This window comes from Mixophyes fleayi, chromosome 9, assembly GCF_038048845.1.
Source record: "Mixophyes fleayi isolate aMixFle1 chromosome 9, aMixFle1.hap1, whole genome shotgun sequence".
Classification (NCBI taxonomy): Eukaryota; Metazoa; Chordata; class Amphibia; order Anura; family Limnodynastidae; genus Mixophyes; species Mixophyes fleayi.
In genome coordinates this window covers 35,481,506-35,502,484 of record NC_134410.1, presented here as the reverse complement: position 1 = coordinate 35,502,484, position 20,979 = coordinate 35,481,506, and the positions used below count along the sequence as shown (strand labels likewise).

General features: G+C 39.3%; 1 protein-coding gene across 1 annotated transcript in view; it reads right to left on the bottom strand.

The window, feature by feature from the left end:
* Positions 1-424: 424 nt before the first annotated feature.
* The window catches only part of HPRT1 (hypoxanthine phosphoribosyltransferase 1), a 30,712-nt gene continuing 10,157 nt past the window's right edge, over positions 425-20,979 (bottom strand). Inside the window, exons 2-9 of the mRNA XM_075187259.1 lie at positions 20,347-20,453; positions 14,339-14,522; positions 10,702-10,767; positions 10,326-10,343; positions 8,312-8,394; positions 5,210-5,256; positions 4,611-4,687; positions 425-4,304 (exon numbers count right to left, since the gene is read on the bottom strand). Coding sequence (XP_075043360.1) covers positions 4,257-4,304; positions 4,611-4,687; positions 5,210-5,256; positions 8,312-8,394; positions 10,326-10,343; positions 10,702-10,767; positions 14,339-14,522; positions 20,347-20,453 — 630 coding nt within the window. The 3' untranslated portion in view covers positions 425-4,256. The remainder of the gene's footprint in view (positions 4,305-4,610; positions 4,688-5,209; positions 5,257-8,311; positions 8,395-10,325; positions 10,344-10,701; positions 10,768-14,338; positions 14,523-20,346; positions 20,454-20,979) is intronic.

Genomic DNA, 20,979 nt, shown 5'->3' with positions numbered 1-20,979 from the left:
CGTATTTTGCAGTCTGTGATATATCAGGCTTCTTGTAGATAGCAGTAATCAGGGCCATCAAGAGGAAACACAGGCACTGCCTAGTGAAGTGTGATTGCATGAACCAATAGGAAATGATTTGGCTCATGTGGGGTCCTGTGCGATCACCTGATCCATAGTCCCAAAACCACCGAGCCTATCAAGTGAGGCCTTGGCCTGAGCATTTTGGACCGGACTGCCCTCTTGTCACCCCTGGCAGGAGTGTTCTCACAGAACCATGAGATACTTTCAGACAAGCTACTTCTAAATGTTACTTTAGTAAAGTTCCAGCATACTAACATCAAACAGCTATATTCATACAGGCAATGTACACAAACTGCATTTGTCAGCACTGACTACCAGGCAAAGTCATCCTATTTTCTACTGGAGATCCGACACACAACCATTAATTGAACATATGAGTTTATTATGATTTATTGTCATTAACTGCAATATTACATCAATTAATCAGTTACTATGCCAAATATTTAGAAAATATTTTCCATTTGTAAGAGAATGCAATTTTCTTGCAAGGATTTCCTTTACAACCGTGTTCTTCACAAAAATAAATACAATTTATTCAAACAAATTTAATATGAACCTAAAAAAAAAAAAAAAAAAAAAAAATGACTGTTCTTAATTTTTTTTTTTTTTTAAATTAACCAAATTTTTGCAGTAGCTCAGACTATAGTAACAATAAAGGGGTTAAACTAGGCAATCTGGTAACCATACCGGAATGAGGAGTGTCCCTGCCCCTTTTGTAGGTTTGAAAAGCATAAAAATTACAACAAAAAATAGATATAAAAATAAATTACACACCTAAACCTCCTATAGAGAGACCTCCTCTTTTTTTTTTTTTTTTTTTTTAGCATATATTCTATACTTGAACACAGTGTACACATTTGGGGAGGGGGGGGAATCATTCATGTACTCCAGTTCTGCATGAAAACAAAACCTAGCACACATTAAAAACCAATAAAGGGTTACATTACGGGGTTTGCGCTTCTGCTTGTTATCTTAATAATGTGAGCATGTTCCACGTCTTTCTGCAACACTGCAAAAACCTTCAGCAAACGTTCTATGTGGTATTCCACAAGCAGGCCCTGCTAATTTAACATAGCCCATACTTCTGACTTTACTCAAACATTTATATTAGGTTATATGTATGTTTTAATTTGATCTTCATTTAAAAAATAAATTTTGTGGTAGGCCTTAAGCATGAATTGAAAAAAAAGTGACGTTAAAAGCATGCAAGTCAATGACATCTACAATTAAAAAAAATAACAAAAAAAATAACCCAAAACTAAGTGGACTCCACCGATAGAAGATAAAATCCAAAAGTTCTACTTCAGGTTTGGTGCAACCCCAATCAAATGGGATCCCCCAAAGGCTCCAACAGACCAGCGTGGCAGTGTTGCGAAGGCCCTTTGTCCTTGGGAAATGTGTGTATCAACACCACTGGTGCCTATTTGCAAGTGGTAGTTGAGGGAGGATCGAATCTCTGGACGACTGAAACCTTAGGGGGGGAACCCGAAGGTTCAGGTTAAAACTGCACCAAAACAGTAATGTTCAGCTGAAATCAACCTAAAACTAAACTGTCAGTTTTTGAGCCTAATTCTTCTATAAAATACTGAATTTTATAGAGTGAATAGTCAATACAAAATTGCCAGAAATTTGTTCCTTCTATCCATATAATCAGTGTACCATACTGATAAGTTGCTAAAATGTAATAACGCTTACATTTCAAAACACACATCTTAATTAACTCTATTTATATTTTGTTCTTCAAACAGTTTACATTACAAAACTAGCTAATTGTACTGGGAGCTAAAGATCCCAACTAGAGAACCACAGGTTTCCCACTCATGCTATGAAGATCATATGTTTATACAATTACCATTATAAAAAGAAATTGTATCATTTGTTTTAACATTCCCTGGTAAGGGGCACGAGGCGCTTAAATAATTCTATATCTGTGAACTTCATTTCCAATGGAAACGTTTCTATGGAATAGCTGTCATTTGTAAGGGTTACCAACTTCTACCCATCACCTAAAGCAATGTGTAGGCAACTTTTAGGTTGAACCAATATTCAGCCTTTGAATTTATGGATATCATTGGATACATATAAAAACAGTATAAGCTAACAATCCTTTCCAAAATAAAAATCAGTACAGTTTATACAAAACTCTTCTTGCAGCACTTGAAACGTTATAAAGTAATAAACGTAAAAGGGCTACATTGTAGGCAGCCATCATTAAGCCAGCTGATGCAACAATTAAGCAGAATTGTTTTCCTGTGACATCAGGAGAACTATTTTGGGACCTGTCAGATGAGCAATTCCTTCTGACATATTGTAAAATGCAGAGTTTATGTGTAACTGAACACCAGGGGAGATATTCAATAAAAGTGGAAGAATAGAAAGTTCGCCTTGAAGACCAATTTAGGGGAACAAAAAGGAAATTCAAAGTTTTACATATCAGAGCTCGGTGGATCCCTGATGCATCTAGTGGTTCTAGCAGGAGCTTTTCCCAACACCTCGGCTGGCCTTGTTCCAGCATGACAAAGCCCCTTCCGGTGACCTGCTCATTGACATGAATGAAAGGTTGATGGAAGGAGGCACTGACTACATAAACAAGGCCTGTCTGAGAAGGATAGAAGATCTTCTGACCATTACGTATCACAGGGACCTGGTCACCTAAACTTTTAGTATTGGGTGGAATTAGGTTTCAACTTGTCTTTAGTATTGTCCTCTGTGTACTTACTATTGTAACACTTTGTATTAACATTTTTGAAATGTTAAGGAGTTGAATGTAGATGGGGTATAATTAACTCCACAATAAAACTTACTTACACTGAATAATTTAGTAATTTCAGCATTTTTTTTTTCTGAATCATTACTTTATTTTAAAATAATAGGAATTAGGCTGTTTGTAGAGTACAGAAAACTATAAACTACAATTCTCTAAATCAATCTCTATAAAAAAAGGAATTTTTTACATTCTAAATATAATCTTTGTAATAGAACATGGTATGCCAGTTCCAAAGCATTTTTAGATTCCTCCATGTTTATAGAATACCCTCCGTAGTAACAAACATAGTTTGACAAGCATGGTGCATATAAGCAACAATGCATAGAACGTTTGAGCGCTAATTCTAAAGTTCCATTTGTTACTATGTGTGAGCCAATTAAATTCTGCATTTAAAACATGGCTGCAGGGAGAGGCCACCTGACATGTCCCTTACTATAGGGAAAATACACCCTAATATTTGGATTTCTTTTCATATGGCCCAATTGATCGTGATTTGCAAAATCATTGTAATTAAGCGTTATGCTATCTCATGGTGAAAATGGTAGCGCCAACATTAAGTATAAGTTACAGAGGCTGAATTATGTGAAAGCCTTAGCTAGAATACTTTCTAACTCATCTGAGACAGATCCGCTAGATTTTCCCAGCAGATACAAAGATATCTTAACAGTTTTATTATCACCAGAGCAAAGCACAGAACATAACAAAGATTTGCAAATCATCTTGCTCTGAATCTTAAAAGAAAACATCCCACCTCCTGATTCTGTAACTAAAGGGATGGCATCTAAAGTTAGCGATAGCCATAATAAATGTGAAACTATATCCAATATAAACTTTTCCACGTGCTCTCTCAAAACGCTTCACTATCAGGGAAGGAAAGTGTACAGTATATGCAAAGGTATAGAAGAATATAAGATATAAGAATAAGTGCTAAGTAAGTTGACAGCAGTCATTTCACATAGGGGATTAATGTCCCACAGCCCAATAAGAATGTCATATATTGGCGCATATACGTCTGAAGTTTCAATAACACTAGGAGAGGATTATGAAGCCCAGTGTAAAGGAAAAGGGTGGTGTTGCCCAAAGCAACCAGATGGTTTCATTTTAGAACATTCAATTTAGAATCTTCAGAAAACCCAACACCCTGCACAATGGACTGTAAGTAGAATCTATCACTTTACATGGGTAATGGTTTAGATGTGTTGAATGACAGGCTGGTCGAGTCTCTGATATAGAAATGTATAAATAACGGACTCTCCAGGCTACACAGTGGTTTGATGCAGAAAGAACGGACAAGGGTTGTAATTGCTTTCATGCAGGACGGAGTCTAATGTGTGAAGTGGATGAATTCTAGTAGCATGATGGCAGTTCATCCATCCCAGCCTTAGGAGCACAGGAGCCAACGACTGAGCAATGCTTCAGGTATCTTCTACGCTTTGTACTTCTCCTTTCCATCCTCACTAATCACACAAATGTGCTGAAAGACAAAGACACAACTGATACTATTTGTGTGAGCATACAAGAATTAAGCTACAGCAGTAGTAACGAGTGGTGTGTTCATGACAGATTATGGTACAATGATAGAATAAAAGGCAGCTCTTCATATATTCTGGATATGTCTAGAAATAGTGCCCATCCCCTACCAACGGTAGTCATTGTGTGCCAATCACGGAGACATCACTAACTCCTATTGGGTTATAGCATGCATTCTTCCAAACTGGTTCAGCACATAAAAACGGCCCCGGTATATTTTATATAGGTAAACATTGTGAGAAACACTTACATTCAAATCTCTAAAGTATTCATTGTAGTCTAGTGCGTATCCCACAACAAACTTGTCTGGTACTTCAAATCCTACAACTGAAAAGGTGACAACTAATTAAGAAGTTATAGAGAAGGAGAACACAATAGCAACATCAGGGGCGCACGCAGGGGAGGTTTCTGGGTCTCCCCATAAACCCATCCCTCCGCTAAAGAGGTGCCCCTCCATAGCGGCAGTGTACTCTACAGCAGCCGCGGCGCTGTCAAAGAAGCGTCCGCGGCGGTGCTGTATTGTATACAGCACCGCCGCGGCTGCTGTATAGTACAGTGCTGCCGAAACGGAGCTGCTCTCTATTTATTTATCTCTATTTTTTGGGTGGGGAAACCCCCCCTTAAAAATCCTACGTGCGCCCCTGAACATATCAACATTGTTGGCAAGGTCACATTAAAAAGATTACTAGATATTATATAGACGTAAAAATCAACTAAACAGAGTGTTTGCAATATGATTTAGTAACACTACCCTGTAATAATGCAATGAACTAAATGTATTACAAATGCCTGTCCTTACTGAAGCTGTATCCATGCTTAATTTACTAGTAGAAAATACAAAATACTTACAATCAGGCCTATACCCAACACTCCGGGGAGTTCTCTTTACAAGCAAGCTGCCAGAAAAATGAAGAAACTATTTAAATTGACAAACAAGAAAACACACAATACAAAATATCTAAAACATAGATAAACGTTTCTGTATTGGCAAATGCTTATCCCAATTATTTCACTGGTATATTTAAAACTGATAATGTATCATCCAGGAAGTAGGACTAGTTTTTGCCTAAAGGGTTGAATATCAGAATTATATGTTAAAAAGACAAACAAAAAGCCATGTAAGTTTTCTGGTGGAATATCGAGAAAAGATAAAAGGAGGGGGGATAGGCTGCAGCACTTAGGATGGTGACGATGTGCTGAAAGATCAGGTCACTGGTATTTGTGTAACACAGCCCCAGGATGATTAAATGTTAGCAGCATTATGCCGTCAGGGATTGAGTTAAAAGGGATCATTGGAAATTCAAAAGGTTTGCCTTTGTAAAAGTAACAATACATAAGATATCGCATATGGGTGGTAGGTGATCAGCTTGTCTGGTATAGATGGAATTCTGGAAAAAGTTTTGGTAAAGAAGGAAGCTGATTTTTTTCTTTTAAATGAGCAATAAATTTCAATTTAAGAAGCAGCCATATTGGGTCCGTCAGCGCCAGACAAGAACATCTATAATCAGGCCATAGTATATAAACTGGCCATAAACACACTCTCTGCTGAAAACAAGTAAACGGTGATATGCTGCAGAAGCCTTTCAACCATCTGCTGACAATTTACTTAATTACACTCAAATAAAACCTACCCACAATACATACATTTTTCTATGCGTTTGCTTAACAGAAAAGTAGAATGACAGCTTCACATGCCCCAATAAATTTCAGTTTTTTATTCCCCCTGGGACTTTCTTTTGGTAGCTTAGTAAAACACATTTTAATTTTAAGTGCATTTACAGTTTAAGACAGCTAGATGTAGCAAAAAAATATATGTTTCTATAACTTTTGAATAGTTACTTAGCCCAACTATTAGAGGCACAGACGATTTTCCAAAAGTGGCCATTTCTCCAGAGTATAGCCATACCAAATCATCAGTATGTTATTTATTTATAAGGCGCCACAGGTTCCATAGCGCTGGACAATCATACGAATACAGGTCAGATATAACAAATACAGTAAGCAAAGTCACAAATACATGAAGCTGTTACATATAAGTAGAAAAGATGAGTATGAGAATAACTGGAGGGACTCGCATAGAACATAGCAAAAGACATAACAGGGACATACGAGAGAGACGGGCGGTAGATAGACACGATATAATAGGTAGAGAGGACACTGCACCTGAGAGCTTACATTCTAGAGGGAGGGGTGGGATAGGCAATAGGAGCAACTGGGATAAGATGAAGATGGTGGGCAAAGGTAGGGGAGATGATGGACAAAGATGGTCAAGAGGAGCATAGGATATGAGAGCATGAAGAAGTCAGTGTGAAGGAATGTAGGTTGGGAGGAGAGGCAGGGTAAGGAGTTCCAAAGGTGGGGGGGGGGGGGGGGGGCAGCATGGGAGCAGTCTTTCAAAGCGAGAGTGGGAGAAGGTAATGAGAGGTGAAGAGAGGCAGAGTGGACTGGTTGGGTGGAGGTGTACCTTGAGATAAGGTTATAGGTGTATGGGGAAGATGTGTTTTTGAGTGCTTTGTAAGTTAGGGGAAGGAGCTTGAGCTGAATTCTGAAATTGCAGGGGAGCCAATGAAGGGATGTATGTGGAGAAGCAGCGGAAGATGAGATAACTGCAGCATTCTGGATTGATTCTAGGAAGGAAAGATGGGAGTCAGGAAGGTCAGTGAGAAGGAAGTTGTAGTAACAGAGATGAGAAATACTGAGCGAATGGACCAGGAATTTGGTTTCTTCCCTAGAGCGGAAGGAAGGGACGGATTTTAATAATGTTAAAGAAGTGGAGGAGGCTGCAGGACTTGGTCAGGGGTTGGATGTGAGCAGTAAAGCTGAGGGCAGAGTCAAGGATGACTCCAAGGCAGTGGGCGTGTGGAACAGGAGAGAGTGATATCATCTGCAAGGGAAATGTTGGGAGGGAGAAAGATGATGAGCTTGGAATTGAAGATATTAAGGAAGAGATGTGACATTCAGGAAGTGACAGCTGAGAAACCCCTAGATACTAAGGATAGGCCGGAGGGCGAGAAGTCAGGGTAGGAAAGATAGATGTGTGTGGTGGTATTGGAGACCAAAAGGATTGAATACGTTCACCTAAAAATATAATGTAGAGAGAGAAGAGCAGAGGGCCAAGTACAGAGTGTTGAGGGACTCTGGTGAGAGAGGAGGGGGAGGCGGGGAGTGGAATTCGAGTCAGAAGCAGACACCAATTATACGGAATTTGGGAGATATATGGCTTGGAAGAAAGACAAAAAATGAAAACAAAGTTTCTCTTTAACAGACCCCGCATCAGCCACTGTTCGATCCAGCATACACTGAATCTATCAGTGCTGACACGCAGAGGAGATCGGAGATAGATCCTCCATTCAGCTACATGGTCTTCCTGCTGTGACGTCACAGGATTGCCAAGCTCTCACTGAAATATACAGAGCGCACTATGAGCTCCGTGTACAGTGATCCTTTGACAGTCAAAGTCCTTGGCCAATACCATCATTTACAGCCAGGCTCCATGTACGAGACTGTGGGCTGCCACAGTGAGTGTCCATCCAGTCAAACGTCAGCTGGGAAGGCGTAAAAAGCACAGGTGGTGTGGGGGGAAAAGAAAAAAAAAAAAGAAAAGGGTCAGCATCCCCCCCTTCCGCCCTGATTTTTAGTTTCCCTTTCCTGTATATATTTCTCCTCTTTGTAGAAACAGACTTATGCTGTAATTTTATCTTTGGTACATCTGCAGTAAAGTATAATGGAGTATTGTTCCCTACAACACAGGAAACATGAGCCCATACCCTACAACACCTGCAATGGCAAGATGGCTGCTTATATTAAACTCTCAGATAGTAGAGCACAGCATGTCCATTACCACCCCACAAACCTGAAGCAGCACTATAGCTTTAAGATAGATTTCTATTCAATGATGGCTGCATTTAACGCAAGTATTACCAAGACTTAGCAGCATTATCGTTAGATTACCTGGCTACTTTCACCATCTTGGGATTGTACTTCTGCAACATAGCCAGCAATGTCTTCATTGTCTTCCCTGTATCAATGATGTCCTGAGAGAACAGAAAGTAAATACAAATCATCACAATTGTTTTGATACAACTTTAAAACAATATTTTAAACTGTAACACTGATGTTTATTTTTACTAAACACTGTGATGAATAAAACAGTTACTAAATCTGTTTATAAATCACTTGATACCAATGTAGCTTTCCATTGTAAATCTTCTCAGTCCTCCCACGATACCACCAAAACTCCTTCTATTTAGCGGGGCAATCATATGCAGCTTTGCCAATCACCTATGAAACCCGTAGCACGAGCTCTGATTCACCCTACTAAATAGGGGTGATGGTGTTGGTCCCAGCTGAGGCATTATTTAAAAGCTCTTGAAGGATATGGGTACATGGGCAGTTTGCCTGCATTCTGCTCCGTCTTATGTGCAGTTGGATGAAGGACAGACACAGGCTCATCATTGATCCCTGTGAAGACCTGCGTTGGTTTGCACACAATATTAACAAAAAGAAACATGAAGATTCATGGAAGAAAGTTACTCTACTGTCTTCGGATCATGTACACCAGGCCTGTCCAACCTGCGGCCCTCCAGGTGTTGTGAAACTACAAGCCCCAGCATGCTTTGCCGGTAGACAACCAGTTGATAGCTGGAAGGGCATGCTGGGACTTATAGTTTCACAACACCTGGAGGGCCGCAGGTTGGACTGGCCTGATGTACACAATCCATTCTGTTAAAGTCACTATGAATGCGCTAGATCAAAGCAACCCATGTGGACATATACCAAATTATCATAATGCTTATATACAGACAAAAATGTTTGATTTATGTATGTTTTATATACAATGTCATATTCTAATATAAATTTAATTCATCCTCTTTTATATTGCGTTTTGGAAAATATTGAGAATCATTACTTATACATAGTTTTGTGAATTGATAATTGACTGCATTTTGGGCTACTGTTTTTTGGTATTTGATTTAAAGCCACAGGCGTTTTGCAATCCCACTAAATTGTTCAAAGCAAGAGAAGAAGTGCTAGCATGCACAAGGGTACAGTGACTGAGGCTCCTGCAGAGTTGGGTGTATGCCCATTTGCTTAGCGAAAAATATGCAAATTTGTACTGCACACACCTACAAAAAAAAAGTGTACACCTATGTGCGCGTGCAGATCTGACACTTGTGCCTTCTTACACTCAGAGAGGTGGAACTGGGAGGGAAGGGGCTTGTGAACGCAGTACGAGTACAGTAAGGGTATGCTTGAGACCCGCAAGGACACGCAGATACACCTGGTCATTAGCCTGATGACTTGTGGCTGTAAATACACGGACAATGCGCCGCTAGCACTAGCTAGCCACCTATATTATGTGATTTTGCGGGTGTATTTTCGGTTTTTGTTTTTTTTTTATATTTTCATTCATACACGAGGGAAGAAAGATTATACCTTGTGTATTAGAGGATTTTTATTTAAATCAAAATTAAATCGGAATGCGATTTTGCAATCAATATAAACAAAAACTTTTCTTTAGCTTATGACGAGGTTGGGAGTGAGTATCTGATGTCCACCTGGCACCAATGTTACTGGTACAGACCCGGATGCCTGACACTCAGCATATGGGCATAAATACGCTATTTGTAGGTGAGTTTGATTTGAACTTTGTTTTTTTAAAGGTGTAAGAGTCCTACTCAGCATCAGCCCCCTTGTGTCTTCCCCTAAAGGAGTGGCAGCTTCTCATCCCTGGAAGCACAATGCTCCTTTGTGGCAAGGCTGAGACCAAGGGGCACATCTAGACATTATTTGAGGGCGTAACCTGAAAAAGAGTTTGAATGTATTTTCATTTAAGATGTTACTAAACAATATGTTTAAGCGCATATAGCCCAGCAAATCAGCTGTATGTACGCAAAGCATTTACAGGCAACTAAATATCCCTAAATAATCAGATCCCATCAGTATATAAAAATACAGAACTTACCTCAACAATCAAAACATTCTGCAAAAAATAAAAATAAAATATATTAAATCATGTTCTTTATGTACTGAACAAAAACAACAGAAGTCAGCATAAATATTAATAAATGGGTAGGTCTATAGAGATAATGCAGATTGTACCTACAGGAAGGTAACTAGAGAACACTGTTCAGGTAGACTTCATTATAGGGTAAGGAGGAGACCTCTAGTGGTAGAAGGGTTGATAAACCTCATTACACAAACTGCCCGATAGATAGTAACCACACCAGTCACAAGACTATTTAAAGTGAAGTTGCAATTTGATTTTTAACAAGTAACTAGCAGGCTGAACTCCCACACGTTTATTGCAAGTAACCAGTGTTTCTCTTCTTCTTACGCACCTTGCCTGTCAAAGTGGAAAGGTCATCTCCTCCTATAACTTTTATGTCCCCTGTAGATTGATCATTCTGTAAGAAAACAGAGCAGGGCAATGTCGACCGATTTTAAAAAAGAAGTATGCAGTAAAATAAGGTGGATTACAAAATGTAGATGTGTCTCACAGTAACATACACACATTAATAACATATATAAATTATATATATATATATATATATATATATATTATATATATAACACCTCAGTTCTCCTCTAAATGGTAACCGTTTCGTTTCTATCCAGCTTTTATTTATTTTTTTTAACTGCCGACCCTAGCAATATGCTGCTATGCCAAAATAAGTCATCCAACAACAGTGACACAACTAACGCACAGACACATGGAAGTTTCAAAAAGTGGAGAAATATAAGTTGCCGTTTCCAGAATAATTAAACCACCAAGCCTTCCTTTAGATTGGTTACCGGCAATTAATAATTCTAATTCCCAGTGTATGGATATAGATATATAGGGTTCTTGTATACTCCAAGTTGTAGGGATCTCAGCAACACCTAATGAACTACATTCATGCTATTTTAAAATGAAATACTTGTGTAAATGCATATATGTAATAAGGTTTTAGGAGTATATCTAACATCCCAGAAGCTCTGTAGCTTTTGAAGATCTGCCATGTTTGTTTATGCAACAATATTAAACAACCGTTTTAGGCAAACTGTGGTACTCCAGTGGAAAGGTCTACTTGTCTTATCTCTGGAGGGTTTTGTTTTTTTTTAGTTTTAAAAGGAACTCCTGGCCTTCAAAGGGCCTTTAATTTTTGAACTGCTCCTTATACTTTGAAAGGAATTATTTTCATAAGAAGTTTTCTCAAGAAAAGTATAGAGCTCTTATCCAAACAAATGTAATTTTGAATTGGGTGAAACAGAGCTTAGATTTGGAAGAGGCACCTCCTGTCTAAGTTTTGAACAATATTTAATAAGACTGTCGTAAGGGGTTGGGTATGAAATTTAGGCAATAGGAAATGTCGACATTAAAAAGTCGTCACTTCCATTCTGGTGACAGCTGCAAAACGTTGACAGTGTGATTGTCGACAGTGAAAGAGCAATGATGGCGGGTCCATCGGCAGAAGACAGTTGTGAATGTGGACAATCACACAGTCGACATTTTGAAGCAGTCACCAGAATGGAAGGGTCTGAATTTCGCCTGCCGACATTTCCATTGTCGGATATATGACCACATCCTGTCGTAAGGGCCACTGTCCTCACTGATTCAATTTAAGCTTTACAAACGTATATACTGCCTTGTTTTCACAAAGGTGCCAAAATTTGATCCCTTGGAGTCTTTGCCTCAATATTTATCAAATTATTACAAATATGCCCTCCGAAACCTTGCCACGCAAGCAGATGTGATGTAGTGTTTAGATGCAGTGACCAAGTACCAAGTTTTCCTAATGATCACATGAACCTTCTTATCCACTGGATCCTTGAGGGCTGTGGTATCTTCACAATGGAGATATGCTTGATTTTAAATCTTTCACAAAGGGGCATCATCTTTAGGACATGCATTCTAGTATTTAGTGTCCTCAGTCAAATGGATATCTATTTCATAGCTTTTGGCCAAAAAGGTATAATTTGGGATGATTCAATTTAATCCAGGTAATACTCCTTAGACTCTTTCTCTTCCAGGACACTGTGTGGACCTTTTTCTTTCTAAATCTGCATAATAGTCCCTATGGCCTTCAGCTGCTCCTCCGTCTCCTCAGAAGTGACATTTAACTACATTTTTGTCACAGCAAGAATTTTTTGTAGTTCACTTCTCCATCCTCACCCAGCTGTGCGAGGATGTCCTGTCCCTGGATATAAAGTGCTGATTGGTCTCCTTCACCTGCTAAGTTTCTTATGGCCTGAAAGGTAGTGACCATCGCAGGCAGCCTTTCGGTCACAGGACTATAGCAAATAATAATGTACAATCGGTCATGGCCGTTCATGTTATGGATCACAATGTACACAATAAGACAGCACAGGAAGCTTTTGTTGTTACGTCACATTTTACTGCCATGTGTAACCATAAATAGAGGAGTATAAGAACAATACCAAACAGAAAGCAGGGGAAGGGGGCAGGTTCGGAGAATATTGACTTTTAGCGTTTTGGAAGTCTATCCATCTAAACCAGATGTTGTGAAAAGTCTATATAGTAATCTCCTGCAGCTCAGTCTTAATGTTTTTAGGAAGGAGGAACGACCAACCCACAGAGGAAGGCACGGCCCTGGATAATCAGTCCGCAGGTAGATGGGCATTCTCCAAACAACGTCATACTGGATACCGAGAGAAACGTTACAGGCAACAGGCTTATCTCTTTCTTTATATATAATATAAAGAAGCAGAAACAAAATTGGTACCAAGTCTGCGCCTCTTCTGACTGCCAAACAGCCAATGATGCCCCTAGAGTCCTGCTCATACCTCACTGCAGTCGCACAGGTGGGCCAGAACAAAGACTGCACCCATCCCATTTGGACAACCTCTCTTACAAAATCACTTGCTCATCGTCCACCCACAAGACCAGGTCAGATCTCAAATGCGGGCACTAAATACCCAGGTTCAGAGTCTATGGAGCGCCTGCGTTCTACAAAGCAATTTTGATCTTCCTTCCAGCCCAAGATGAAATGAGTTGACTGGAGAGTAAACCCCAGGTATGGGGGAAACAAAAAATGGGTCTTTGGGTAGAACGGACATGTCTGCCCCTCACTGAAAAAAACCCATCTCCCACTCTGGATAGACCTTTAAGTGTCAGAGACGACCTCTCAGAGTATGCTGTATTGGAAGGGACATGGAAAGGGTGTTTACACCACTCATTACATTACAAAAAGCAAACTTATATAAATGTACAAAATCTATTCATCATATAAAGAGTTAATAAAAAAATAATCCTGCAGCCTTGCTAATTGGTCTGGCTAACCAGCTTCACACCAACGGCTTTCTGTTCCTCTATGAGCTCCAGCTTCCACATGCACCCTTGTCACCTATAATATAATGTACTGTACTACCCCATTATAGCATAGCATGTTATAGTCATAGTTGTCAAAGTAAATAGAGACGTCTGAACTTGGGACTGGGGAACAAAGCAGAGCCAGCAGACCGTGGATGCAAGGTTATTAGCATAAGTATCATCTAATAGTAAAAGAAATGTGTCTAGGGAAGGGGAAGTGGTCTGGTCTGTGGATGAATAAATATCCTGTAACCCTGTTCCCTAGTTGGTTTCTTGGCAATCGGCCCTCTTCCTCGTCTCCCTGATCTCTTCCTTTTCCTCCTTCCATAGATACAACTTATCTAGTTGCAGTGGACTAGAATTTTTACCATCTTGCCTTACTTTGAAAATCAGAACAGCAGACTCAACTCTGAAAAATAATTCAAAAAGTTACTCACTACCCATCACCATATTTCTTTTAAAAGTCCATCCCACATTCTAAGTCACTTACACAGATCACTCAATACCCTGCCTTGTTAGTAGCAATGTATGCTGAATTAGTTTTGGAAATCTCTTTCAACTATTTACATAAAAGAAAGAAAAATGATAAATAAACATTTCAGATTACAATTAGTTTTCCAGCCACTAGATGGCTGCATCAGGTGCAAGGCTTCAGTTTTACTTACATAGTAACTTTTTAGCCTAATAAAATCTACAGTCATAGGGATCGACCGGTCACTGTTCCGATTCAGTGCCTTGATGTAGTCCAGCAGGTCAGCGAAAAACTTGTAGCCACCCTTTAGAACGCAGAGTGCGACTATATGATGGCCTCCCATATCTCTCATGATATCTCGGGCTAACCTCTCCGTCCTGGTTAACAAAAACAAGAAAACACTAGATAATTAAGATATCCAACTAAAAAAAAGTGGTTATTCTAAACAAAAAAGTAAAACTGGAAAAGTTTTCACTGGAAGAATATGACAGCTATACAAAAACACACATCGAGTATATAAAAAAACAAAAACAAACAATGCTGATAGCATGAACATTTAATATGCATCTATATTGTTCTAAAAGCTGTGGCTCTGCTGACAGCTGCCCAATGCCTGTAGTTCACGGTCACACCTCCTCCATCATCAGCCAGAGAGGAGTAACTGTTTGGGCATCTCCTGAAATGCATTAATTCCAGGTATTAGACCTTTGTGGTTCAACGGCTAAGGGATGGGTTGTCTGTACAATAAGTCTTATAAGCAGAGAGAATTACCGATCAGTATTATTATTTATAAAGTTTTAGACATGTTTCAGCATTGTGCACTGTAATAATCTACAATTAGGTGGCAAGCTCTATTCTGACCAGGGCACCATCTGCGTGGAGTATGTTTTTTCTTCCTATGTTGGTGTCTGCGTCTTCCACTCCCAGTCCAGAAACATGCTGGTAAGTAAACATTAGTGTTTGAGTGGAAGAGGATTACACTACAAGCTGCACTGTGGCAGGGGCTGACGGGAATGAAAAAAAAACGGTGCTATATAATGGCTACCAACATGATACATTATACAAAAGAGGACTTTGTTGTATTATAGACTTCAAATAGTGAGGCTATTACATCCAATTGGTTATACTAAATATATTTAATAGGTTCCTTTCTGGTGCCCTGAACACTGACCAATGAAGATTTATCCCACAGTGCAACATTCTTTAGTTATAACAGGCTTCCAATGTATGCAATATGCGAGTTACATGATGGATGGGCTCAAGGGACAAGACATAACTTTGTGTAACTGACTAAATGACATCACCAGACATATTTCAGGACTGATCAATGTCCATTTTCAAGTGATCACTTCACACTACATATAGGGAAAACAGAGTAGCTATAGGAGTGCAAGTCCCCTATGTATAGATGAGGTGGCCATTTTGTGGGAATAGACAGGCTGCACTGACATAGATATTGTTTCACCCCACAAAATGGCTGCTTCCACAACATGCAAATGTCACATTCACTTTACCACATCAAATGACATGTATCAACGATTTGCAGATTAAAAAATAGTATGTAAGGGTGTGTGATGTAATAGTGGGTGTGGATATAAGCAAATCTTTGCTCTATATGTAGCATAAACATTGCATAAAACATATGAAAAGATGGCATTTGGGTCATTGAACATCAAACCAACACAGGGTTTTAACTGACCGCTTCAGATTGTAATGAAGTTTGGTATAAGTGCTGTCATGGGTGTAAAGAAACCCCCCAAATCTTAGGCCGATATGTGCACTGGTTTTGAAGTTATATGCCTTTAAAGTTGCACTTTTTTAGCAAAACATTTGCTTTTAACGTTTCTTTTAAATTTAATTTCTAGCTCCCCGCTTGTGCTAGAGAGTTGGGCAAGGTCTCATTTTAAACCTCTTTTTATGGGCTTTCATATAATATATAACAGCAGTGGGTTTCAATAAAAATTAAAATAGTAAAATTTTCAAAATCAAAACTTTGATTTTCTCAAGAAGCCATATATTTAAATTTTTGAAAAACATTTAAAAAATTGTTCATACTGTTGTTAATGAATCCTCAAAGTTTTATTTTGGGATCATGAGGGGATCATCTGCTACAAGAGCTTTCAGTTTTGAGTAACAGACTGTTGATACTTTTTCTCATTGATTCTTCAAATGAAATAGCATGGGCTGAATAAGATAATTTTAAATATAACACAAAATCGCTACCTGGGACACAACCACGTAGGTAATAGCTACAGGAGCTGGTACTTTCTGGGTAAAGACTAAAGACATAAAGATTATGGGGGGTGGATTCAATTGTCCTGTGCACTATTACTGTTACTACAGCAATTTTTAACGCTGGTTTTTGCTCGCGGCTCAGGGGTTAAAATTACCGTACAAACTGTGATAGTGCGCAGGACGCATTACTTTCGAGAGTAACGCGGCCAATTGAAATCCCCCCTATATGTCATACTAAATGTATTTCAGAAATCCATATACGTTTGTATCAGTGCATACAAGTAATATTCTGTGAGTAGAGACTACACACCAAATATATACCGTATGTTAAAAATGTTTGTTGGTTATAGCTAGTAAGCTGACCATTCCAGTGACCATTGTGCGGTGTGCAGACATTACTGCTTCCAGTGTGCATGGAGATGATTGGACAAGCCTACAGACACACATTCCCATGCAGATACACTCTTCCCATAATATATTGTAATGTGCAAAATATCATAGCACTTTATAGTGCTAAGTTTCCACATCAAGGGCTATGGAATACAACATACCACAATGTATTACAGGCAGGAGAGCTGCATGGAAAATAAACTTCATGCAGGCTGCTCAGTAAGGACAGAACAATGCTTGATCTAAAAACTATTTCCATAATGGTAAAGGGGAGGGGGGGGTAAATGAGAAATACAGTACGGCATTTTTTTTAATTTGGCTGAAAGAGCCCTTTAACAAACAACTCTCATTAACAGTGCATATTCTGAGTATTATTCTGAATATTCAAGAATGCAAAGATTAAACCAGACTGATAGACTATGCGGAATTTAATTATCCAGAAACATTCAATAATGTAATCATACATAATTGTATCCATGACCTAAATTCATAGAGTACAATATAAATCAGTGTTGGCTAACCTGTGACACTCCAGGTGTTGTGAAACTACAAGTACCAGCATACCCTTCCAGCAATAAGCTGCTATATATTGGCAAAGCATGCTGAGACTTGTAGTTTCACAACACCTGGAGTGTCACAGGTTAGCCAACACGGATATAGATACATATACATGCTATCAGACCATGACATTTAAAGCTTATATCTCAAAAGAGCCAATGCTAAATTGAAAAACAAGAGATCATTTTTGTATTTCTACAAGTTATCTAATCAGGCAACACAATCACATACAGCAGAAAAACTCGCTACAGCTTTCCACATGTCTCTGTACTAACATACAGGTTAGAGGCCACAGAATGCAAAGTAAATGGCTAAAGACTGAATCTACACTGTGACTGTAGCTACAAATCTGAATACTTACATTGTCATTAATAATAGCCTTCTTTAGTAACTATGTAGCATAAAACATTTCTGAAAACGTGAAGGCCCCACATACACACAAAGTGGAATAATTAAACTGGATGTCAGCACATAAATCCAGCAAATGTGTACAGAAAAAGATTTTACGGGTGAAAGGGGGTAAAAAATAAAAATAAAACCTTCATTAAGACCATTGGACTATAAGGTGCCCGGAGTAAAGCCACACATTACCGCCATCAGAAGAGGAAGAAAAGAAGACTGCACAGAACCAATTGTGGAGAATTAGCATACTCCATTCTACCCTACAAGCCAACTGTAATGCAAAACATCCACAGTATCCTGAACCTCTGTAGACGAGACAAAGACAGTCCTAACAAAGCATCTACACACCAGCCAATACCTCCAGAGACCCAGCTGGGTGTCCAGTGGGTCTATGAATAACTTCCCAGCTTTTGATAAAATGTACAAGGTTGGAACAAATCTCTACGAATATTTATTTGAATTTCGCACTACTTATAAGACCCTTATACAGGTCAATCAAACTTTAATACATTGTTCTCCCCAGAAAATGTTGCCAGCCAGGTGGGGGCAGTTGTAATACTTTGCAAAATGTTGGAGGTTATTGCCCACATCTGCCAGGACTGGTTAGCATATTTTTCCTCGCAAACTAGAAATTAGATCCTCAATGATAAAACCATACTTCTCCCACACCTATAAGACTTTAATTGCAGTTGCACAGTTAATAGGGAATAGGAAGGAAATTATTCATTCCAGATGGATTCTGATGTAAAGATCACAGAGACCTGTGTGACTAAGGATTACTTTTACCTTCAAAGAAAAGACAAACCATAAAATAAATCTAGATAAGGATACTAAATACGTCAAATGAAAAGTCCAGTGGATTTAAGTAGATTTTCAAACTGATCTGTTAGCTCTTCTATGTGACAATGGAATGGCTCGATGTGTTGAAACAATGGTACCATGCCTGCTCTGTTTATGTATAAAGAATCACAAAGCTACATAACATAACGCACAATATTTCAACATTCTTAGCCATAAGCTGTCTCACTGAAGGATCGGCTTAATTTTCTCCTCACAAGAAATTTAATTTGATGAAAAGGGTGTTTGCTGTTCCAGACAGAAGCCACATCACATCAATACTAAACTTTGAAACTTTAAAACATGAATTCGCTGTGGATGTATTGACCAGAGACAACCAGTGATTTAATTGGACTAAAGCACTGTGATTTCATTGGATGAAATTCCAGCTCCTCCTCTCCACTGGCAGCATGGTCTTATACCTACTAATTTAAAATTAGCTATTAACCAATCCCTGGAGGGGCAAAATAAAAAAACCAACAGTAAATGCATGGAGGGGACGGGGGATGGAGATGGCTGGCACAGGCTGAATTTGACGGGGGGAGGAAGAACGGGGGCTGAGTTTTGAGGTTATAGGACAGACTATTTGGAAGACTATCTAGACTAGGGCTTAATATTTTGTACAGGATTACGATGTCCTTGGCACAGGAAATCTGAGCAGGAGGCTTCAAATCTGGACACAGGACTATGTGTGTTGGCAGTAAGTCTGGTGGGCATAAGGCTGCTGAGCACAGGGATGAGCATGACACTGTTAATTCAGGCACACAGCTGTAACAGATGGGCATAGGGCTGTAATGATGGCCCTAAGGCGGCTACTCTACACATATGGCAGTATGTGGTGTGAATGTGATTTCAGTAGGGTCTTTATGCTGGACAAAATGTTGTAATGGTAGACATGGCATTTTGGTGGGCATGTTACCAAACAAGGCACAAGGCTTGGGCACGAGGCTGTTGTGTAGGACACAAGGCAGCATATAGAGTACAACAGATTGTGGTGTACAAGGGGCTATGATGCTCAGCATAGGGCTATACACGGCGGACATCTGGCAGATGACGGGCCTAAGGCAGTAACCCTGGGCACAGGGCTGTATGTAGTGGGCATGGCATTGATATGTTGGGCATAAGGCTCTGGGATTTATAAGATGAATGGTTGAAAGCTGTATATGGGGTGCATGGAGGAGTATGTGGTCGGCGTTAAGCTGTAATACTGAATATTGGCTATATGTGGTGGAATAGGACTGCTATAAGCTGTATTTACGTCACTAAATACTTCCCATAAACTTAATGAAAGTAAAAGTTCCACTTGGCAGGAATATTCCTGGTACATTTTGCATAAGCGCATGTGAATAGACTGCAGATGCTAAAATAGGGACCAATTATATGTACTCTGCACGTAGCAAAGCCCAGAATCTAACACACTGGTGATTAGACGTAACAGGGCAATGTTTAAAGATCCTGTAAATGATGAATTGGTAACCTACAGCCCATCCCTAGCACTCATTCTTCATATATAAACCCAAGTGGTCCGTATACTTGTGTCTGTTTGAGCTCCTGATTCAATAGAGCAGCACATTTCTCCACTTTCCTCTACAGGTAATCTATTGTTTATTTGCCATGGTATAATGCACGGTGTTCTAATGTCTGAAAGGGCCTTCAGTTGTTGTAGTAACTATTTAAACCAATAGATTTGTGACACTCTGCAATGCTGCTAGAGGGTGTAAGTGTAGTGTAATTCCTGATGCTGCGGTGTACTTCTGCAGCAGCAGGATTTCAACCCACCTGTCCATTATTAATCCATGTGGAATGTAGACCTTCTCTAAATCAGCTGCATAGTGCTTAGGAATACAGAACAGGTCAAGGTCGTATCCTTGTTCATCATCATTTAGCTGGAAAAAAAAGGGAAAATGATTTGAATAAACAAAGTTTTAAATAAACTAAAAAAACATCCGTGCTGTCAAATTCAAATACTCTAAACCAGCAACCATATCATGTGCACAGGACATAGGTTTGCATATAACAAGGACACAGATGATTTTATGTTCTGACACAACCCCCTTCATTTAAGTTTTTTAAAAAAAAATAATAAATAAATATATAGCAATTTTACTGGGAATAGCTTTATTTCTTAGTCTATTACATATTATTATTAATTTTTATTTATAAGGCGCCACAAGGTGTCCGTAGCGCCGTACAGGGACAAACAAATTACAATACAATGGGAGACAGCACAGTACAGTAAACAGTAAGCACATTAACTCAATAAGCTCAATGCACAGCTAGAGAGGGCGGGGAAGGGGGAGGGAGGATCCGCAAACGACGGGGCCCAAGAAGGAGGGCGCGGAAGACAGGGAGACCCCCCAGGGGGGAGGAGGGAGCGAGAGTGGACGTGGGGTGGAGGACCCTCGAGGAGGA